Source organism: Aotus nancymaae, unplaced genomic scaffold (assembly GCF_030222135.1).
Source record: "Aotus nancymaae isolate 86718 unplaced genomic scaffold, 86718_ANA_hifiasm-v0.15.2.pri h1tg000019l, whole genome shotgun sequence".
Taxonomy (NCBI): domain Eukaryota; kingdom Metazoa; phylum Chordata; class Mammalia; order Primates; family Aotidae; genus Aotus; species Aotus nancymaae.
The window spans coordinates 11,377,135-11,392,152 of NW_026988431.1; the positions used below are offsets into that span (position 1 = coordinate 11,377,135).

Consider the following 15,018-nt stretch of genomic DNA (forward strand, 5'->3'; position numbering starts at 1 on the left):
TCATAAGGTCTGGCCCTAGTCTACTCTGTTTAGCTGTGTTTCAGTACCTCTAATAGCATTTAGCTCCATTGGAAGTGCTCAGCTACAGTTTGACTCAGTGGATGCAATAAACTATCAGAATAATAATGCTAAAGTGCATTTTTTTCTCATCATCTTTGCTAATTGTATGACTGTTGTATTGTTTCCCTTTCACTTCTCACCTAACAAAGTCATCCGGTCAGTTTTGTTTGTTTCATTACCCCAAAGTAATACAACTAACTGGAAATTTGATCTTCCTGTATGGGAAGAACAGAACCAGAGGTGCCGCCCTCTGTGAGCTGTAAATGGTAACATGATAACTCTTCTGGACCATCTCTGCGGGGATGTCTTCCCTTTGTCTGTAAAGTGTGACTCCCCAGAGGGCTGTGCTCTCTAGGCACCCAGTTCTCTGAGCACTTCTTTCAGTTTCTCGTCTGGGAACAGTTTGTAGTCTAGAAAAATCTGCGACTTTTTGTCCTCTCTTTATTTCTCCAATTATAGTCTGTCACTAACATTAATCATTTTCTTGTTTTAAAACCTGAGTGGACCCAGTTTGTCAGCACTCATTAAGAATCAAAATAGCCATTCATCTGTACTCTCCTATCCAGTAGTTTACTTGTAGGGCCTTTCCCCGATCTTGAGGAATATTCGTAAATGCGCACCAACCAAAAAGAAATGGTAGAAAAACATATACAAGCACAAATATTTTAATGGAAAATGAAAATTTAGAAGCCAGGCACAGGGGCTAACACCTATAATCCAATCACTTTGAGATGCTGAGGCAGGATGCTCTCTTGAGCCCGGGAGTTTGAGACTAGCCTAGGCAACATCTTTACAAGTAATTTTTTAAAAAGATTAGCTGGGCACAGTGCGGAAGCAGCAGGTTTACCACTTCCGCCCTGGGTTCAAGGCTGTGGTGAGCCGTGACAACGCCATTGCACTTGAGCTTGAGCCAGAGAGTAGACTGTCTCAAACTTCGAATCATCTGAATGTTGAACAAAACAAGAATTTATATATTTATTATGGGAAATAAGTTGAAACCATACATTTGGACTAAATTAGGTTTGTAAGATAAAGTAATTTTGATTATACATTTTTGGATCATGCAAAGGGTTTCCAGATCTCTTAAAAATATGCTGTGGGTAGGAGATTTAAGAAGATAATCTTATTTCTTTCTTTGTGTCCATAACTCTTTCACTGGTGTTTTTCAGTCATTTAAATTTAAAATAATCTAATCAAGGATCACAGTTGGGCCCTAGCTTCAAGAATGGAATCAGAAAAGAATATGCATGCTATCTGTCTTGACTGAGGGTGACATTTAAAGTAGTAACGAATGTGTAGAAGAACTAGGAGAGGATTAAATATTTGGAGTAGTGGTTGTCCAGTGAGTGTATGCTGAACCCAGCTTTGTGATGCTGAAAATGCTGTACATGTTCAGTTCACTGAGTGAGTCATAGCTGGATTGCCTCAGTAGTCCTGTGTTTTTTAAATAAATTTACGCAGTAAAATGATGTTTCATGGTGAACATTCACAATATTAAGAGAACTTTTGAATATAGCCACTAATTGGCTAAATATTAAGACCAATTTTTTATTTGCTTTTGGCTACTTTAATATAGCTGTGGTTTGAATTAAGTAGTTGATTGCCTATAAGTGATTGGAATTTTAAATAAAAGCTTTCATGAGTATCTAAGCAATTTCTGAGAGAAGGAACATTACAAAGATCTAATTTTGGGGAGGATCTCAGTTACTATTTAAGAATGAGTAAATATGATCAGGTAGAATATACAATTAATGCTTTGTGAATTTAGGAAGTGTTAGTTTATTTTGAATATCCTGTTTATTTAATAACCCATAAGCTCTTTGAGGGAAGGACTTCATTTATACATAATATACTCTTCGCCAGGCCTGGTATCTGGGTGGTAGAGTGTAAAGATTGGAAGATTGGATGAGTGTTTCAGTGCTGTCTTGTGACCTAGTTTAAAGACAGTTGTTCTAAAACATACCATAATGGACGAAATACAGTGCTAAGTCTTCTTGTGTGCTCTTTGGGATCTGATTCCTAGTATCTAGTACTCATGCAGGACGACAGGTGAAGACTCCGTCACATCTAGAGCATTCGACTATATAAACAAACCACAGTGGACAAGTTCTGCAAAGCCTTATTTAAGTACGCTAATGAAGTAGTAGCATTTTCTCTAATTTCACTCTTTAGTATATAGGCTTTTAAGTTGTTTTAGAAGTAGGCCTTTTAAGGTCTTCTTCCTTTAAAAAACTTTTTAATTTCTGGAAACTGATGTAGCACTAGGATAAATTAATCAGTTCGTAGCAGTTTGTACAGATAACTTTTCTGCTTTTTCAGTATTTTTTATTATGACCTGAAAATATTCCAGCAATATATATTTACTGAAGGAATTTTTATATGCAATGATTTATATCATTCTGATTTTTTTTTTTTTTTTTGCCCTGGAATGCAGTAGATGATGCTGAAGTATCACTGATTACTAGTTTCAGCTGGGACATTGATGGCCTTTCCTAATCAGAACCAGCATTATGAAAACCTTTGCAGGTTATATACCTTTATCCAAGTTTTGGGCTGAATAATATTATGGGGAAGAAAATACTTACTCTGTTTTCTTTGTCTGTCTCACTTGGATTCCACCTAGACCATCTCATTTTGGGAAATCCTAAAAATAAAATAGTTGCTAATTGTTCCCCCTGACAAACATATCCATGATTGATCAAATTATGATTTAATTTCTTTTAATTTCATCATGGATGGGGTTGGATGGTTTTTTTTTTTAAAGTCACTGAATTCAGCACGGCTTCAGAACTCGCTGAGTGCCTACTATGTGTGCCGAGCCCAGTACCACACATTACTGGTAGTTAGGCCAAAGCTGAGCAGGCTGTCCTCCAGAGCATTTGCCATCTAGTGTATATCATACATCTAGACCAGTGCCCTGGGCCAGTACCGTCAAAAGAGTATTGGCTTATCATTAAGCATGAAATAAACATTGCAGGCTATATAAAATCAATTGTACTCTTTGAATTAACTTTGAGGGGGGAGGATACCTTTTTCTTACATGAAGATATTATAGTTGTCACTCTTCCTGTGTGGTTTCCTATCTCAGTAATCGGCAGTACCAACTGTTCAGTTGTGCAGAGAGAAACCTTTGATTCTTTCCTAAATATTTTTGGAATCCTAGTGTTCCTCTCTGACAATACTTAGTCTTCTACTGGGTTACTGCAATATCTTCCTAATTTGGCTCCCTAATTCCCCCTACTCCAGTCTAGTTTCCTTATAGTCTGTATTTCTGCCTGTTCTTCCTGAACCTGTTTAATGGATTTGTTTTCGCTTTGAAGGTCCTCCTGAATATGGTTTCTGCCTCCATTTCAAGCTTTACTCCTCTCTGTCCTCACCCAGCCCTTCCACACCTGTTGCAGCTCAGTGGGATGCTTCTGTTTACTCCTCCCTCCTCCAGGCACCCTTGTTCTCAGGCCCCTCCTTGAGGCTGAATAGGACACTTTGAGTGTATTCCTAGACTGCTAACTTTAGTTAGGGCTTCTTCCTTGTGTGTCCACTGGAAAATTGTCCTTGCCTCCCTATGAGATACAAGCTTAATGGGTGGTACTTAGTCACCACTTTCTCCACAATTTAGGGCAGTAGCAGTTCTGTCACATAGTAGCCTACTCAAATGCTTGTTAATTTGTGGTTTTAAGCAAGAAATCTGTTAACAACATCATGAAGAAATCCATGATGTGTCACAGGACAGCCAGCATACTTCCACATGTCAGATACTTCTTTATACTGAATAGATGTGAATATATCATTTTTTAAAGAGGAATCAGCAAACGACACTCTGTGGACCAAATCTAGCTCACTCTTCTTTTATAAAGATCACAAGCAAAGAAAGGTCTTCACATAAGTGCTTAGGGAAAAAAAAAAATCAAAAGAAGAATACTACTTTATGATACAATGGTATTATGAAATTCGAATTTCAGTGTCCATAAGTTGAGTTTGATTGGAACACAGCCATATTCATTTGTTTACATATTGTGTGGTGTTGCTTTTGTACCGTAAAGCAGAGTTGAGTAGTTGTAACAGGCTGTATAGCTGGTAAAGCCTGAAATATTTATTGTGTGGCTCTTTATATAAGTTTCCTGACCTCTCCTTTAAATCGTTTCTGTGACATGAGAACAAATAAGTATAATGAGATACACTTAAGTCCTGTCTCAGTTTTCTTTTTTCCCCCACTTTGTATTCAAGGTTTAAGTATGTTCAGTATCATTTGAGTTTTGGGAACTGTAGTCTAGCCTATCTCATACATACCTAGAGCTTTTTGAGACTTTTAACATTACAGACTACATGTTGAGAAAATAGAGACTTCATATGCTGTCAAGTTTCGTAGACAAAACTGGAGTGGATAACTACCCCACCCAACGGTCTTTTCCCAAACACCTAGTATTCTTTTTTTAACTAAGTCCGTCTTCTCGCAAATAACTAACATTTTTTATTTTTAAAATTTACTTCTTTTTACAGTTAAGGATTAAAAAAGAGCAACTTTTTATGCTATTTGATAAAATCATTAAAACATTATGCTAAAGCCCTCTTAAAAATTTGGTTTTATTTTTGCCAGTATGTTACTTTGAAAAAAAATAGCACCAGCCATGTTTTGGTTGTATTGTCATTTTACTAACTATTGGAAGTAACTTTATTTGTCAGGGTTTATTATTAGGCAATGTGGAACCTTCATTTTACGTCATTTAATAAAATCAAATGGTTTTTTTACAACATTGTTTACATCTTGTTGAAAATAATTAACTTTGTTTTATTTTTAGGGTTATATCCTGTGTTGTGACCTCATGGTTTAAGTGGGAATAAAGATGAGTATAAGCAGTGATGAGGTCAACTTCTTGGTATATAGATACTTGCAAGAGTCAGGTGAGTACTTTTATAAAGTAAATAGGCCTCAAATTATTTTAATATTCTCAAAATAATCTTTTATGCATTTGAAATTTGTATCAGTCCAAACCGTTGAACTTTGTATGTTTCTTTAATGTCTGGACTGCCATTTTAAAGCTGTTTTACTGCATGGTTTAACTCTCTGACTCTTTCAAATATGTTGGAAACAAGGCAATTATTTGTAACAGTTTGGCTTTCACTGTTCAAAGACCATTTTTACAAATTGTTATGAGGTGAAATTATTGCATGTATTTAATAGGAACATATAAACTTACAGCCACTGTCAGTTTGATAATGCATATCCAGAATCCTCGATTAAATGTTGTTGGTTCTAATTGTATTTAGTATTTCAGAAATTAAATTAACAGTATTTTTCTAGAATGCCTTCAGAATTATCCAAATTGATTAAGTGTATCCTTGATCTGAATTCTTATTATTGTATTGGGAGTAATTATAAATAGAAATCACTGAAAGCCATTTGCGACTAGTACTAAATCAATCAGTGATCTTCCAAGTTTTATTGGTAGATAAAACAGAGGGAATACTGCAAGGGAAAATGTGGATGGATGAAGCAAAAATTTAAAGGTAGAAGAGGGAAAATAATTGGGTGTGGGTGGAGGTATAGGGTGATGAGAAAGACTAATTGCAATGTAAATTCAGGTTGCTATTAAAAATTAAAGCAGTTGGTGGTTTCAGATGTCATGGTCTGGAGATTGAATTTTAGAAATTATACGTTAAAGATACTGTAATGTTTTAGTAGTAAGGAGAGGTACCCATAAAAATAATTTTGATAGTCATGTGTGAGAGTGGATGGAAGGATAGAATAGTCTAAGCTTGTAGAATATTGAGCCCTCAGTTAATGGTTTTGAGACTTGAATCATTCTTCTTGTATGGCATAGTTAGTTGTCCTTTCCTACACAGAGAGTACAAACATGGCTTTCGATTTGAGAGCCCCTTGGCTCGCTGAGATGTTCTCAGCTGTTCTTTAGCGCTGAGCATTTGGAGGTAGGGGTTTTCTATTCCCAAGCACCATCTGAGGTGTAACAGCTGTGAAAGTGATGTCCAGAGGACAGGGAGGGAAAGAGAGATTAGTAACTAAGTCAACAGAGAATAACTTATAATGAAGCTTTAAAATTAATAGCGCTTGTTTTGTTTTCTTTGTTTAAACTGGTAGACTGGTAATGAAGGCAGATTTAAAAGATGACTTTCAAAGAATGTTTTGAATAAGATAAAATGATTAATAAAGTGAAAAAGTAGTGACTAGTGATTGTTACATATGTAACTTGTGAACAAGTTGAACAGTTTCAAATACTTGTGTTTGAAAATGGTTATATAGTACTTTCAACCAAAATGGAAAAACTTTGTTGGGTAAAAGCAAACTCTGCTTTCTGCTTTTAAATTTGATCACCTTTTAAGCCAGAGCTTTGAGACTTTTGGACACCAGAGCAAAAAAAGGTTGCGAAGGATCAGTAGATGGGAAATACACTGTAAAGGCTTGTTGGTGTATGGTAAAGACCACTCTTTAGGTTGAACCATAAAATCACTGTTTCTGGAAGTTAGAAACAGTTGAATAGCTCAGCAGCACCCTGTAGTCCAGTGGTGTTAATGAGAGCACTCATATGTTTCTTTTTCTAAACAGAAGTCCACAAATTGATACTTTATGTTACTGTAAAGAAAACAGTAAAAAGGAGCAGTAAAGCAATATTCTGTTAATTTCTGAACAAGTAGATTTAATATTATCAAAAGTCTTCAAACTTGCTTTTGTTCTTAGGGAAAAAAACCCTTCTGAATTCCAGGTTTTAAGGTGTTTTACATTGAAATAAAAATAATGCAAGAATTTAAAAAATTTTGTATGGTGGACTGATACATCAAGTTCTCCATAATTGTTTGCTATGTTCTTAAATGTGCTTCGTGTATTCTTTAGAAAGTTTTAGACTTTACAGTGGTAGTGGCTGCTAAGTCACATCTCTAAAAATGTGAACACCAATTCCTCGGTAAAAATTGTAACTTCCTATTTACATTATGATTTATAGGGAAATGAGACTCAGCTGATGACATTTTGACTTACGGCAGTTTTCACAGGACTGCAACTTGCCATAAATTTATGCACTGCTTATGTAAGAGTTCTGAAATTTGGTCCTCTGACTATCTGCATCAGGATCATAATCAGTGGGGCCTGGGAATCTGCATTTTACAAATGCCCCAGGTGATTCTTTTGGCTTAATAAAGTTTGAAAGCCACTGGTCTGTATTAGTTGTAGGACAGCTAGAACTTGACAAGAAAGTTGATTGACAGCAGGTATTTAGCATATTTACAGTATCTTGAAGGAAAAATTATGCTGAGTATTCAAGATAAAGTAGAAAGGATGGAATGTAGACCTGCTGAGGTTTGGGCCATGAGAACATATCCTAAAGAGGGGCTGCCACTAAATGTGTATATTTGTGTTTGTGAGTGAGGTGGAATAAGGAGGTAGCAGAAATAATGAGGCGTTTTTATGTCATAAAGGATGCCACAAGATATTTATTTGAAATTATATCCAGAAATATGATGTGGAAGAGAGTTTGAGAATGTTGTAGTTCTTTGCACTCAGGGCAGGGTTCAGACAGAACCCAGAATCTCACCCGTAACGAATGCCCACAGTAGCTGTAGATCTGGGCACTTGCCACTTATTCCAAAAGCTTTTTCTTGGTTCTGATCTCCGGTTATACTTAAATACGGCTAGTTTTGCAATAGATCCTAATTTAGAATCACCTAGTACAGTAATTTCTTCTCTGGGTTGTTTTGGGGATTCATCATGTTTATCACCACAACCTACAAATGATACTTATTGAGAATTAGTCATTCAATATCTAAGAAATCTGATATAAATTACTTAGGTTATAACGGTTTTTCTTGAAAGATCTAAAGTAATACTGAAAAAAACTGGAATCTGTATACTACTGCTTTCCCTGTAATAGAGCACTGAATTGGATTAGGAGATTTGCAGAAAAGGAACATCATGGCAGAGAAAGGATTTGTGTAGAGACATTCAAGGGACTGGTTTGTGAAGACTTCCAAAAAGGAAAAATAAAACTTGCTCCTGGCCTGTCTCATTATCTAAAGACTGTCAAGTCCAAAAACACCTTATGAAAAAGTTTTTATGTTTTGATAAGTATGTGGTTTAGTAATACTGTTTTTCAGTAAGGACTTTTAACATTTGTTCTCTGCATATTGTTCAATGTTGACTGGACTGTAGTCTCTATCACCAAAGGGAAAAACACTTAAATTGTTTTAGTTTTAAATATTGTTAAAAGTTTCCCTCCTCCTCCAAAATTACATAAATTCTCAAATTCATTTTTGTCACCAGTAAAATCTGTTACTTGTGGAGAAGGGATTACATTGTGATATTCAGCCTCAAATATTTGATGGACATCTCTGTTTTAAATAAGCCATCCCTTGGACTCACCAAAACTAAATAAAGAAAAATATATTTATTGTAGGATTTTTATTAAACATTGTAACTTTTAATTTTTCTCAAATTTATCTCTTAAAAAGTTCACCCTACACAAATTTCTTTGGTCCTCACCATTCTTGCCTTTTTATGAAGTAGACTTCCATATTCAATGAATATTTCTTAGGGAATATAATGATTTTTTTCTCTTTTGAGATGACATGAAAATTGACTGTATTTGACATGTACTGTAGGTAACGTGAACTTGGTTCAGTATGCTCCCTTTAATCAGTGTTTGCCCAAGGGCATTAATTTGATTGCCCTAAGAACTCATCTAGCAACCATTTGCAGATAAATACTTAGTGGTACATGCTAAGTTGCATATAGTAGAACCTGATACAGTGTTAATTTTAGAGGCACTAAGCTGGTTTGGACCTTTTTAATCCCCCCGCCCCGCGCCTTTTGCGTCACCGTTGACTCCTGTCGTTATTTGCAGTTTTGCATCCCTGCCTCCCCCCGCCCCCAAGAAATAGTTTCTGGCAATTCCTTTTGAATTTTCTGACACCTGTTTCTCTCATGGTTTTCTAAAGAAGCTGTCTTTTTATCTCGCTTCAGTTGTATATTTGCTTTATGGAGAGAATTCTTGATACTAGATACACCTATTGCATGTTTAAGAGCTCTGTAACTTCTCCATTTATAATGTACTTGACTGTTGGAAGCTATGAAACATTTATTTGCATCTTATAATTGAAAGACTTAACTGGAAATTGCAAAAACAAAATGTCCCTGTTACTAAAATGAGTAATTTTCTAGGTAGTGATTCTGAATATTATTTTTAAAAAATTCATTTAAAAAATGTTGCATACTGTCTCCATTTATAAGAAAGGTGATATATAAGAAAGAAATATATAAAATCGGTATTAGCATTCTGTAGAGGGACAGAACTAGTAGGCGATATATATCACTAGAAGTGCAAGTAGGTATATAATCAAATGAACAAATCAAATGAATAACCTTGATTTTACACACATGGTTGTATCCATGACTGATACACAATAAACAGCAAGCGGTTGTCATAAATGCTGATAATTATAATTCTCTTATTTCCAAATAAGTTTTTCTTTTTTTGTAAGCTGAATTGCCATTTTTTGCTGACACAGGAAATTACTATTACACTTTCCTACTCACACACTTATCAAAGGACAATGGTCTTTTAATAGTTGCCAAACAGAGAATTTGTTCAGTCTTAATTAGCATTTTGTTTTGTTTTGTTTTTTAGGACTAGCCAGCATAGGGAGAGTATAACATGTAAATTGCTTTTGGCATTGTTATTTTGTAATATTTTTGGAAAGCAATTTGGCAATGATGAAAACCTTCTTTAAAATTCTTATATCCCCTTCAGCTTTTGAAGGGAATCCACCATAAGGAGAAAAAAACATTATGCATGGCAAAAGCCTATACATATAGATATTTGAGGGTAAGATTCTTTTAAATAGTGATCATTGGAAAAGTCCAAATGTCTGGCTATGGCATGAGTAATTTACTGACTGAATATTATGATGCTGTTAACATTATTCAGAAAAATATTATTTATATAAAATGTTCATAGTTATATGCATTTTTAAGGGCAAAATTAGGGCAGGAAATTGTATGGCTAGTGTGTAAGTACTGGATCTAGCTCTTCAACAACTAAGATCCCCTGTGTCATTTCCCACCCCCCCTACCCCCCCAAATCCTATTTACCTTTTCCAAAATCTGCATCTGTAGGGCAGAGTTGGAGATAAGGAAGCATTTGATGGAACATGAGTATAATTTGCCGGGCTTTTCTGACTTGAAGCTTAAATAGGACCATGGATCAATTAGATTATCATTTGACTAGGGCAGTATATTGTGGTCATATTTAAGCTTTGCTTTTTTCATCAGTTTATCTCATCTCGTCATCCTGTACCATAACCATGGTGTTCAAGGGTCCATTTTCTTACTCTTGTATTGCCTCTTTGCAAAGTAGAGTTGTCAGGCTCTGTACAACTGACTCCCCCTTTGGGAACACAGTCCCTGACATCCTTGCTGAAAGCACTTCCTGAAACAAGCAACATATAGAAAATGGTTGGTTTTTTATCTCATGCGTGACACCCCACTCCCTGCCAGCTGCCATTGCTTGTCTTTGTCACTGAATGACTGTATACTTCATGGTTTTCAGCCTTATTTCTTTCTGGAGTCTCTCTTCTCCCTAAATCTCAATATCCTAGTAAATGTTTAGAGTACTTGATTGCCAAGGTGCTGTCAGACTTGCTCTTACCCTTGGAAAGAAGGGATGCGGCTTTAGGTGGTCACGCTGGATTTTAACATTCAATAGATTTAAGTGGTCTCTTTTGCCTCCTATTATGTAAATCAAAAACTCTCCCTAGAAAAAGTCTTCTTTGCGTATATATTTACAGATAAATGGAAATAGCTTCTGGCACAAAACTAGTTCAAGTTTTAGATTTTTCTAAGGAAGGCCTAAGTCATACGCTTTTTCCAGAGTCACAGATTTTTTTTGATGCGCCAAGATACATTATAGTATTATTCCATTCTAATTTTAAAAATGTTTATGGGGTACTTGTTAACTCAGGTAATGTGCTGGTTTCCCAGAATTAAAGGATTGCTAGACGTAAACCCTTTGTCAGGAGCCCAGTCTGGTAGTCACACACAGGCAAATCACCATAGACACGGAGGTGATAACCAGTGTGCTAAGTGCCACACATGCAGAAATGTTCGGATCACATAGGAGAGACTGATTAGCCCTGGGAGGTGAAAGAGGATTTCACCTCTGTTCAGATAGGAGAAAGAGCAAAGGAACACATAATGCTCGGAGGCACGATATATAATGCAGCATATTCAAGACGTTAGATGTAATTTGCCACCACTTGAATTTATTGTGTAATGGGAATCAGATGGGGTGTGTAGTATTGAGGAGATGAGGCTGGAGAAACCCAGCTGGATTACAAAAACAACTGTGTGCCATAATTAGGTGTTTGACCTTTATTATGAAGGCCGAGGGAATCATTGAAAATACTCAAGTTTTACAAGTAGTAGCCTAGCTGTAGCTTGGCATATGTACTGAATTGAGGAGAAGGGGAAAGAAACGTATAGCAAAGGGTAGTGGGGACCAAACTCAGATCTGGCAGGAAAGGTAAGGTGATGAGCATCTACAGATGGTAGAGTGGTAGGATTTGGAGTAGGATGGTAGGATTTGGTAAATCGTCAAATGCTAGGGGCAGAGAGAGAAGAGGGAGTTAGTATGACTTTGACTTTCAGGTGTAATGAAATGAGATCAGAAGTTTCTCAGGAAAAGTAGTTTAGGGATGGGAAGAAGAAAAGGAATTTTGAATATAATAATTTTAAACTGCTATGTAATGCCATGACTAGAAATAAAGAAAATATTCTAGTTGAATTCAGTGTTTATTTAAGCAGAGCATTTAAGTGTGGAACTTCTCTAGGGTAAACATTAATGAGAAGTGCCAAAACAATGCTAATGACTACTTCAGGGTTGTTCCCTTGCTATCTGAGAGCATCCTAAGTACATCTGCAGTACCTTGAGAGGCACGGAAGCACCTGTGATAGCTTTTCTCCTGGTCTGACAGAGCAAATTCAGGATATATGCAACATTGGCACAGTTCCACCTGTAACTCTTAGGATAGTCTTGGACATATTACTACTTTAAACTTAAACTCTGTAAGCTAATTAAATAGGGTCTAAATTTAACAGTTTTGACTATTTAAATTGCAGTCATGAATAAAGTGTACAGAAATCATGTATTTCAAACAAATTTATAAGCCTTATGTAAGTCAAAGCACTTTTAAAACCTCGGCACTAAATATGGCAATAAGTTTAGTGTTTCATGCACTGTGTAACCACTTTGCAAGACCCCGAGTTGAAAACAAAACAGTGATGTATTTTTTTTACACTCTGTCAGGAAACAGGAGCTCACTTTCTACCTTAGCTTTATCCTTGACTGTATTTTAACTGTCAAGAGGAGTAGTAGTCTCTGAATGAATTGAATCTATACTTTCTCATTTATTAGTTGTGATTTTCCATTAGATTATAAAATAAAATTATATGTGTGTGCACGATGTCTACCATATGGTATAGGTTCTCCATAAATGATGTCTTCTGTCTTGAAGTTTTCTTAAATCTCCAAGCTGCTTGGCTGTTTGGCTGTGTTTACTATGTTTGATTTACTGTGAATTTATTTATGGGGGGAGATATAATTGAAAACAGGCATCTCCAGCCTCACTGCTTAAGGATTTTACTGCTAGTGTCTCTCACTGTTTCTCACCGTCCTCCCTAGTCCTTATTCTCAGCTTTATACCTTGGTGATCTGGAATCTACTCATATTCAGGTAGTTGTGGGTTTATTGATAAGCACAATTTAGAATGGTGCTTCCCTTTGCTCCTCCATTGGTATCTTTCTTAGCTATCTCTGTGAGCTCAGATTAAGATGAAAACTATAAATGCATTTAATTATAATCTTAACCTATGGGCAAAATCAGGAGACTAAAATCATTTTTTCACTTACCTTTCCCCCTGTGGGTTAGACGTTGTGAACATAATGGGTTAGGTGTTCCAAAAAGAGAAGATCAACTTAGGTGTACTTTGACTATCAAATTACCACATTTTCCTAGCCACATGCTGTTTGTGAGCCCACAGTATTTTATAATGGACTGTTTATAAGTACCACAGGAGTATATGAGTGAAAGCACAAAATGCAAAAAAGACATGTACTTAAACACTAAAAAACTAGGGTGGACAGGCTAACCAACAGAGATACTACATAGATTAGATCAGTTTAACCAACACCAAAAATAAGCCCATATTTATTTGATTTAGTATAAATGTTGGTTATTTTGTATTACGTGTAGAATTTAATTGAATTGTTTGCATTATAGAAATTACTACTTACTGATAACTAATATTTCAGTAAAGAAAACCACCTTTGGTTTATCAGCTTATTAGAATTTTACCTTTGAATTTTGACTAGCTATTCATAAAAAGCAAGGCCAGCATAAAGAGATTTTTATTATGCAAGTTCTTTGGTTTTAAGTATTTCAAGTTAAACGTAAATAATTGCGAGTGGGGACCTGTAAACCAGATACTCATTTGCTAGCTCTGGATTTCATATAGATGAGTTATTACTAAGTGGCAAAGGACTGCTATTGTTTAAAGCACTTAATTCATACATAAAATGGGATTTAAGCGTTATAATTTTTTAATATTTAAATTTATATTTGTTTGCCTTTTATTTCCTAAGTAGTTTCAAAGAGCTGCAAAATACTGAATTTATCAGATGTTTGACAGTTTATATGTAGAAATTTAAATACTTCAGATTTTACCTGAGTACTAGATTGCTTTAAAGACATTATTGAATTTTAACTACATAGTAGATAACAATTACATGAAGTAAACGAAAATCATTCAGAATGAATGCCTATTTAAAGCATATTATGTACCACTTTTCAGAAATGCTAAATACTCGAAGTGGGATGAAAGAAAATTTGAAATAAAGATCCTTAATTCTAGATGTAAAAAATTTTAAAATATACTACAGAAATATTAAATGTCACTTAATCTATCTTGACCTCACTTATCTTAAACAGTTGAATCACATGATTTCCAAAGGCTTGTTTTTTTACCTTTTAAGTTTGATGCTTTTTGTTAAGAAAAGTTGTATACCATGACTACATTTTAGAAAAATTGAAGTTATATGATCCAAGTGTTTACTAGAAATTTAAAAGTGTACATTAATAGAGAAGTAAAATATGTAAAGGCTAACATGTTCACACACACACGCGCACACACACACTTGACCTTAGCGTACTAGTCTGGGATTTTAAATGGGTAGAGTGGGATTTAGAAAGACTATAGTGATCTTTTTGTGTGTGTCATTTAGCATGTTGCCACTAGGAAAATAAATTCTCCTGCTTTTCCTTTTGCTTTTAGGATTTTCTCATTCAGCATTTACCTTTGGTATAGAAAGCCATATCAGTCAGTCCAATATAAATGGTGCACTTGTCCCACCTGCTGCATTGATTTCCATCATCCAGAAAGGTCTACAGTATGTAGAAGCAGAAGTTAGCATTAATGAGGTAAGGAAGACTTATTTCAAATACTAATTTTACTCTTAAATATGTCTCTAAGTCTATTGTCTTGCTTGCTGCTTCAGCATTCTGACTTTAACTTCACTGGGTTAACAAAAATGCAGACAATTCATTGCTAATGTAGTAGATTGCACAGGTGTTGGTGTCATTATCTGTAGTTTATTTGCCTTAATCTGATTTTATAAGTAAACACTAAGAAATTTTTTATTTTTATTTTTATGTTTTTGAAATGGAGTCTCCCTCTGTCACCCAGGGTGGAGTGCAGTGGCGCAATCTGGGCTCACTGCAACCTCCATCTCCCAGGATCAAGCGATTCTTGTGCCTTAACCTCTCGAGTAGCTGGGATTACAGGCGTGTGCCACCGCATCCGGCTAATTTTTGTATTTTTAGTAGAGATGGGGTTTTTACCATGTTGGCCAGGCTGGTCTTGAATTCCCGACCTCAGGTGATCTGCCCACCTCCGCCTCCCAAA

General features: G+C 35.6%; 1 protein-coding gene across 6 annotated transcripts in view; it reads left to right on the top strand.

The window, feature by feature from the left end:
* TBL1XR1 (TBL1X/Y related 1) overlaps positions 1–15,018 on the top strand; it is a 182,951-nt gene that overhangs the window by 132,167 nt on the left and 35,766 nt on the right. For 4 of the 6 annotated variants that reach the window (XM_021666465.2, XM_021666466.2, XM_012435550.3 and 1 more), the window contains 2 exons: positions 4,857–4,959; positions 14,389–14,534. In XM_021666465.2, the coding sequence (XP_021522140.1) occupies positions 4,902–4,959; positions 14,389–14,534 (204 nt within the window). In that variant the 5' untranslated portion in view covers positions 4,857–4,901. The remainder of the gene's footprint in view (positions 1–4,856; positions 4,960–14,388; positions 14,535–15,018) is intronic. The other 2 variants (XM_021666468.2, XM_021666467.2) reach the window with 1 other exon arrangement.